An 8,817-nucleotide genomic window follows, 5' to 3' on the forward strand; every position below is an offset into this window, starting at 1 on the left:
AGGAGCTCTTCCTCGAGTTTACATTGAGCTTCCGTGGAACAATACAAGAGGCCAAGGACGGTGAGGTCCGAGTGGGAATGGAGCGGTGAATTAAAATGACAGGCGACCGGAAGCTCAGGGTCACCCTTACAGACTGAACGGAGGTGTTCCGCAAAGCAGTCACCCAATATGGGTTTGGTCTCCCCAATGTAGAGGAGACCACATCGTGAGCCGCGAATACAGTATACTAGACTGCAAGAAGTACAAGTAAATCGCTGTTTCACCTGAAAGGGGTGTTTGGGGCCCTGGACAGTGGGAAGGGGGGAGGTATAGGGGCTGGTGTTACATCTCCTGCGCTTGCACGGGAAGGTGCCAGGCGAAGGGGAAGGGCTGTTTGGTGTGATAGTGGAGTGGAGCAGGGTGTCTCGGAGGGAGCGTTCCCTATGGAATGCTTAAGGGGGAGGGGAGGGGAAGATGCGTTTGGAGGTGGGATCTTTTTGGAGGCAGCGGAAATCACTACAAGCCCACTGACTCCCAAAGCTACTTGGACTACACTTCCTCCCACCCCGCCTCCTGTAAGGACTCTATTCCATTCTTCCAGTTTCTCTGAATTTCTAGCCCTGATAGTTTTGTCAAACGAGATTTCCCTTTCATAAAACCGTGTGGAAGCTGCCTTATCACATTTTAATTTTCCAAGTGCCCTGTTAAAGCGTCCTTAATACCAGATTCTAGCAATTTCCCTATTATTGATGTCAGGCTAACTGGCCTTAAGATCCTTGTTTTCCGTCTCTCCTTTTGTTACAGTTTGGTTACATTTGCTACCTTCCAATCCTCGAGCATCTTTCTAGAACCTAGGGATTTCTGGAACATCAAAACCAATGCATCAACTAACTCTGCAGCCTCCCATTTTTAAACCCAAGGATATAAGCCTCCAGGTCCAGAAGATTTGTCATCTTTTAGTCCCATTAATTTCTCTATTACCTTTCATTTACTAATATTAATTACTTTAAATACCTCACCCTCGTTAGACCCTTTGTTCCCCACAATTTCCTTTGTGTTTTTGTGTCTTCTACTGTGAAGGCAGAAACAACATATTTGTTTAAAATATCTCTCTTTGTAATTTCCCCTGCGTGTCTGTTTGATTCCTGTATAACTTTCCCTCTGCCTCTCAGTTTATTTCTCCATGTGTCTAAAAATTTAACTCAACTTTCTCTTTCTCACAAATTCCCTCTTTCTCTTAATCTGTGTTATACGTTTTTTGTTCTTTAATATACACATGTGCCTTTCCTGTTGATGGTGTTCCCACTTGTATTTTTTTCTAATTCTATTTTTCTCTTTCTATTTTTCTCCAGCTCATCTTTTACCGGTTTCTCTCTCTGCCTTCTCAGTCTTTCTACCCATTAATTTCTCACTCTCTCCCTCCTTTGGTATATTTCGTTTTCTCTCTTTTCTCTCTCTATCCATTTCACCATCAGCAGCTCATACTCTTTTCTTCTTTACATAGTTCGATTGGCCTCTTTCTTTAACTTGTTTTCTCTGCCACTCTACGCTCTGTAATCACTTTCACTTTCTGTTTCTCTAAATTTCCTTTCTGCCTCTCTCTTCGCTTCATAGTCCTGATCTCTGTTTCTCTCTCTGCTTGCGAATCTCACTATCTCTCATTTCCAGTTGCTTCCTGCCTCTATCTGTATGTTCATCTCTCTAAGTAACTCTCTCCCTCTCACTGTATTTGCCGTCCTCTATCTATCGCTCTATCTATCTATGTCTTTCTGTCTCTCCGTTTATGTGGAGTGCTCCCAATCTGAGCACGCCCACAGCAGCGACTGTGATTGGTGGGTTTGCCCATTGTGCTGCCGGTGCAGGGCGGGCCATTTACCAGAAGTCCCGCTGAGCTCTTTAGTGCCGCCTTTTAGAGCAACAATTCAGGTGACGTCTGCAGGTCACCTGACCTATTGTCGCCTCAATATGTCAGATCATCAATACAATGTAATATCACATTTAAGATAATGTCTGGGCTCTCTGCTGCTAATGTAAAATTATATTTCTGCCCAGTGTGAAATGGGGTAAATGGGGGATGAAATGGGATTGTGTTCTAGTGCTTGAAAGCCTTCAGCTATGACTTAACTAATTTAATAATTAGATTGAGTGGGTATTTCACTGCATTCCTCAGCTCCTCTCTGAATTTAGTCTGGGTCACAGCGTAAATACACGTGTTGGTGCAGGAACTCAGAAGCTGCAGCATTGTTGCTGTGTGTTCTGTGATATAATGAGGGTCAGTGGTGGAGTAATAAAGCCGAATATCTGCAATTCGCGCATAAAGTTTATAGAAGACAAGGACCACCCATAACAATATAAAACTGCCAGATAAACTGAAGAGTAAAACGATGGATTTCCTTCGATTCTCCATCTCTGGGTCCTTGTGATTCTCTCCATCGCTGCGGCCCCGCAGTCGCCTGCGGACTCTGCTGGCCGCTAAAATACGTCTGACCGTCAGAGCATTGAGCAGCAAAATCAGAAAGAACGGGACACAAGGGGTTAAAATCAGGTGAAACAACTCATAGACTCCCCATAATGGGGAAGTAAAGAAGCTCAGTTTAGGGTTACAACCCCAGGGAACATCATCAATTATATGCTTAGGTTCATATGCAAAGTACCAGGGGACAGACTCTAAACAGCCCAGCACACTCACTGTTCCGATAACCACAGCCGCCGTTTTCTCGGTGCAATATTTTGTTTTCAGCTGCTCACAACAAATGGCCACAAATCGATCAAAGGTGAAAGCGACTGTGAGCCACACAGAAACCACCGTGGACGCAGAAATCAGGAGGTAAATGAGACTACACACGGAAGTAATGTGCAGGAATATATCTGGGAAATAGATCTGACCAATCCAACTCAATATGGGATCAGAGATGACGACCAGGAGATCGGCCACGGCCATTCCCACCAGGTAGCGAGTGATGCATTTGGTGAGACCGCACTTTCCTCGGGACAGGATCACAATCGCCACCAGGTTAACTGTAAGAGAGAGAAAAGGGAAGCGGATAAGTTACTGATCAGACCTGGAGCCAAAGCAGCAGTTTGACGGGCTCTGGGTGAACATTCCAGCTTTGTTGCTGCATCGAGCGGTGGATACCGGTTCATTGACCTGGGCAGCGCTTTCGGGCAGTGAAATGTTTTTAAACATGATTATCGATAATACATTGGGAAATCGATGCAGAAAGTGAATAAAGTGAGCGCCGGATCCACTGGAAGGGTCGAGGCAAGGGTAGAGTGCTGGTGGGGAAGGGAGAAGGGATTTTACACATCCGGAATCCAAAGTGTTAAATCCGGTTTTTGGGCTCCTGACTGAAAGCCTGGAAGGTGCGGGGATAGAGGGAGGTGCTGCTGATCTGTTGCTCTTGATTAACAGAGCTGACAGGGGCTGGCACATTACGGTAAAGGCCGAGAGCTGCTGAGATTGAGGCTTCGGATCGGATTGAAAGAGGCAGCTGGAGGGCGAGCCAGTGAGTGAGAGTGGGAGGGAGACAAGGAAAAGGACATGTGGGAGTTGGAGGGGAGTCAGGGGCTGAAGGTTTTGGAAAGCGGATAATCTGAAACAATGGAAGAGGAGACAGAAGATTCACTGCCAGGGAAGGAGAGGATGTGATTCGCAGGGAGAGTGCAGCAGAGTGTTAGAGGAAATCTAATACATAGATCGAAGTAACACAACTCAATTCATACATTCTCCCATTAATATATGTGATTAATGATGTCACATACTAACTCGTTGGAGACATAATGTGTTCTATAAATTTACTTAGCATATTCAATTAAAATGACACTAAAAATGTAATAATTTAACCAGCCTCGCTTTTAGTTAATTATGATCAAGCCGAGTTTTTAAAATGGAGTATCCTCATGACGATCAACAAATGCCTGATTCTATTTTTCAATACCAATCAATTATATTTTCATTTATACAGTTAATAAGCTTGAGGACAATAGCAAAATAGTACGAATGCGGGAAATCTGAAACAGCAACAGAAATGCTGGAAACAGTCAGTTCTGATGACCTGTTATCGACCTGAAATGTTAACTCTGCATCTCTCTCTACGTTGCTGCCTGAACTGCTGTGTGTTTCCAGAATAAGTTTCAGCTGTTCATTCCGATTAATTATTCACACTGCTGTCGCTGTCTCTCTCCCTTCATTCTACCCGGCGTTTTCCTTCTAAGTCTGTTTGTTGATTGCTCCACTCTATCTCCCTGCAATATCTCTGCTGTCTCTCTCAATGCCCCTTTTCAAATCCGAATTAATCCTACATCTTGCGCCTGAATTCTGTTCAACATTCCCATGTTCAATGATCTTATTCTCTGAGTCAGTTTGTTCAATGTTGTAGACTCCGTGAATAATTTAATATTTCTGCAGATCACCGAAGTCTCCACTTGTTCGCCTTCACCTCATCTGTAATGCCTGCAATAAACAGAACATAATGTCTCTTCCAGATAGACCCGGCAATAATTGATGCCCCTTCTCCTGTAATTATAAAGTACAACGTTAGATGGCGCGATTGTTGAATTAACAAAACGCCAACACCACCACTGCTCCTTATAATCTCCATGATCAATAGAAGTGCTCCTGCTTCCAACAGATACATTGCAAACTGACACAGCATAACCCCAAAACATTAAATTTTACAATGAAGCAGCGAAGGAGATGTTAAAGAGTGAGGAGCAACCTCAGTTCAGTCGCCAGACCTCTGAAACGGCGTCAGATACAGACACTGCAAAATAATATTACACAACAGTGAAAGACATTACATACATTGAAATCCCAGTTAAACAGAACCATGTAATTGTGGGGAGGACATTACACCGCCTCCTTGGAACACTGAGACCGTGAGCTGCCTCATTATCAATCACTGGAAACACATTCATGAAAAAAATATTTCAGGACAGATTATTTCCACATCGTGAAACTGTGAACTACTTCTGATGGTCTGATTCCTGCTTTTAGCTCTGTCTCCAATACAGGCAGTGCAGAAAATAAACCTGGAACACTACCAGGGCTGGGTAAACAAATATCATTATGGATATAACGCAGCTATTACAAGACTTCAGAAAAATTGTACAATCCCTCATTCAACTGATGGAGCAGAACAGGTGCTCGTGTAACACATGCTTCTAGAAATCAATGGCCAAGTCCAGCAGCACAGTTGCCACAGATTTAACCATAACGAGCTAGGATAACGGCTCACCAGAAACTCCAACAGCTGCAATAACAGGATAGTAAATGTCTTCTATCTGATAGACTACTGGATATCCCATTTCTGTGAGAAGGGGTGACTTTTGTGGGAGTGGAACCCACAGTTCCGGCAGGCACTCTGAGCTGATACTATGCAATGGGCCCTGATTTATACAGGAGATAAGTCTCCACTGACACTTTTATACCCCTGATCATTGCTATTAGTTACAGACACATGAACAAATACATTACATCAAGACCTATGAGTCTGAAGCAAATAATGTGGTGGATGAATCACAAACAACTCAAAGTCAAGGGCATTATCCTCATCAGACCTCGCTGGGGAATGAGGCTGAAAGCTGTGCTCATTCAGGACTGACCCAACAAAAGGGGCGGCTCCATTTACAGTTATCATGTAATTGTATTGAGCATGTTCACTCCTACTGATTCATTTATAAATGTTATTTATTTCTCCGCAGTGTATAAAGAATCCAGATACACAAGCAGGCCCCTTTCAAGCTGTCCCTGTAGATTCACAATTAATAGTTTGATGTATCAGTCCCTAGCACAAGGACAGTTAAAGATGATGTTCACTATTGAAGCCTAGAAATTACTCTGCGTGATATTAGGGGACGGAAAGTGAACGTGCCTCATTGAAATTCCTATCTCCGCTATTTTACTGCAGATGTTTACCATTTATTCTACATGGGTTAACAGATCCCATAAAGTTAGAACAGTGCCACCTCCTGACTACATTCCTCCAATTCTCTCCTGGCCAGCCATCCAACCTGTACCTTTTATCAATGCCAACCAGTCCTAAATTCTGCTGTCAGTGTCCAGCACTGCCCAAGTCCCACTCGCCCATTGCTCTCGGTCTCACTGAGCTCCAGTGTCTCCCAGAAACCCCACCTCGAAGGTTTACATTTAAAATTCTGATCTTGGAGTTTAAATCCTCCATGGCCTCACCCCTCGCCAATTCCACCCTCTCATCCTACCCTGCAGTTAACCCACCCGTGGTCTTGGATACCTCTGCCTCTGGCTTCTTTTGGTGGGACTGCCTCTCTCGGTTCCAGTCTTACCAAACTGACCATAGCCAGAGCATCTCCAGCAACGTCTTAACTTTCCATACCAGCAGCGTTAACTCTCGAGTCTCTGAACTTTCCATTCTTGCCCCGCCTCTTCCTCATCTACATGCTGCCTGTTGTGACATAAGCTACAGACATGGGGTCAGCGTCCACATGTCTGCTGACAAGGCCCAGCTCCAGCTCTCCACCATCTCTGTCTACACTCCACTACCCCTGTGTTATCAGACTGCAACAGTCTGTTTTGCATGAGCTGCGATTTGCTCCTACACGGTGAAGACCGACCCTCCACTATTGGCCCCACCACAATCTGCTAACCCTTTTCAACGATTCCATTCCCCCTCCTGGCTGTTGTCTCAGGCTGAATATGTAACCTCTGACCCCTATTTGTCCTGTGCTATGCTACCGAGCTCGTATCCTCTCAATCACAAGAGACACCTAATTCCGCCCCCATAATAACGCTGGCCTCTGCCCCTGCCTCAGCCCATCGGCATTAAAACCATCAATCAGGAGTTTATCAGCTCCAGACTCTCCGTCCTCTCCTCCAATCTGTCTCCTTTTCATTCCTCGGACACTGGCCTCTCTTTGGTAGGGCTTGACTTGCTGGTTTCCATGATTATCTATCTGATCGGAAACAGGGAATAGAGAGATGTAACGACACAGAAGGGGGTCCTTTAGACCATCGAGCCCATACCGGCCCTCTGCACAGCAATCGAGTCAATCCCATTCCCCCGCTCTATCCCCGTAGCCCTGGTACTTTATTTCTCTCAAATGCCGATGCAGTCTCCCCTTGAAAATATTGAGTATCTCCGCTTCCATCACTTCTGTCGGCAGCGAGTTCCAGGACCTCAACACTTGCTGCGAAAAAAGGTTTTTCCTCACATCCCCGCTGTAACTCTTGCCCAAAACCTTAAGTCTGTGTCCCCTAGTCCCTGTACCATTAACTACTGGGAACAGCCTATGCCAGACTAGCCTATCCAAACCCGTCATGTTATTGTACACTTCTATCAAATCACCCCTCCACCTCCTTTGCACAAATGAAAACAAATCCAACTGCTACAACCTGTCCTTGTAGCTAAGATGCCCCATCGCCGGAACCATTTTGGTATATCTCCTCAGCGCCCGCTCAGGTCCCTTCACATCCTTCCTAAGTGTGGTGACCAGGACTGGATGCAATACTCAAGTTGTGGCCTAACTATCAATTTATAAAGTTTCAGCATAACCTCTCTACTATTGTACTCAATGCCCCTATTTATGAAGCCCAACATCCCATATAAGATACCATATCTCCAGCAATGGTTTCTCTCACAATCATCTCCGGCCCACAGCACCGTTCCCTATGATGCCACCCAGGTATCTATCGTCCCCGTCTCTTGTTCCTCCTCTACATGCTTCTCCCATATATATGGGATCTGCTTTTATATGTAAGTTGTCAGTACAAGTTTTAACACTCCATTCACTCTCTAGAGCCCGCTACCTGTGTTGTCAGACTACTTGTTCCACATTCTATTTGGATGAGCCACAATTTTCTCCAATCAAACATTGGCAAGACTAAAGGCCTCATCTTAGCCCCAGCCACATTCCACTTTTGATCAATAGTCCAAATCAACTTATCGATGTTCCTTGTAATTCAAGTTACTTGTGCAGCTGTGTCTATTAAAGACTCTGAACCATATCAATATCTGCTTCTTTCCTGATTAGAACTCGGCCCTTATTGTCAATATCCCGACTGGTATGATTTTATATTCTCTAATACGAAACCACAGACTGTCAATATTGTTGGCTTGAGTGAAGTGACTTCTTTTGTGCAGTGTCTTGTCTCCATTTCCTATTTATTCGAGGTTTTGTGTTTAATTCTCCACATTGCCCATTCATTGCCCTAAAATTGTTTTCCTCCATTACAATCAGACCCACTATGTTGCAGGACCAGTTTGTGAGGTTCTAAGAAATTTAAGGTATTTGCTATGGCCGAGCTATTTCGTGATGCCCTGCTCTCATATTGCAGTGAAGTGCTTGCCAGGGACATCACATGAATGCAGCCGTTTGGCAAGTGTCTCGGAACAGAAACCAAATTGGAACAATTGGAATGGTGCAAAAATCGAACTTTTTCGGAACAGACAAACTCACCTGCAGTCGGCGGGTTTCGAAACTCCATCAGCGATTTCTGATTCATCGCCTTACTGCTCACCTTAGATGGCCGCTGCTTTTGGCTGCAATTTCGGTGCATGCGATCCAAATGCTTTGGTGCACCAGCCAGTTGGGGATCTGTGGAGAATTCAACTTTCATTGCTCAGCTTATCTGGGCAGCGATTCCAAGTTCAGCCACATGATTTATTCGTTGATGGGCTGTGGGCTTCGCTGGAAAGGCCAGCATTTATTGCCCATCCCTAATTACTCTTGAGAAGTTGGTGGTGAGCTGCAGTCGGCGTGGTGAATTTACTCCCACTGTGCTGTTATGGAGGGAGTTCCAAGATTTTACCCAGCAATGATGAAGGAATGGTGATATACTTCCCTGTCAGGGTGGTGCGTAAC

The 8,817-nt window shown here is 44.8% G+C and overlaps 1 protein-coding gene across 1 annotated transcript; it reads right to left on the reverse strand.

Moving 5' to 3' along the window:
- Positions 1–490: 490 nt before the first annotated feature.
- On the reverse strand, positions 491–8,458 carry LOC147087771 (putative G protein-coupled receptor 139). The gene is made up of 2 exons (XM_085977772.1): positions 8,413–8,458; positions 491–2,997 (listed from the first exon to the last, which is right to left on the reverse strand). Exons 1-2 carry the CDS (start codon positions 8,456–8,458, stop codon positions 2,093–2,095), a joined length of 951 nt encoding a protein of 316 aa, XP_085833898.1. The 3' UTR covers positions 491–2,092.
- Between the last annotated feature and the right edge of the window lie 359 nt (positions 8,459–8,817).

Source organism: Somniosus microcephalus, unplaced genomic scaffold (assembly GCF_052327205.1).
Source record: "Somniosus microcephalus isolate GS21.2 unplaced genomic scaffold, FLI_Smic_1.0 unresolved_chr5, whole genome shotgun sequence".
NCBI classification, from domain to species: Eukaryota; Metazoa; Chordata; class Chondrichthyes; order Squaliformes; family Somniosidae; genus Somniosus; species Somniosus microcephalus.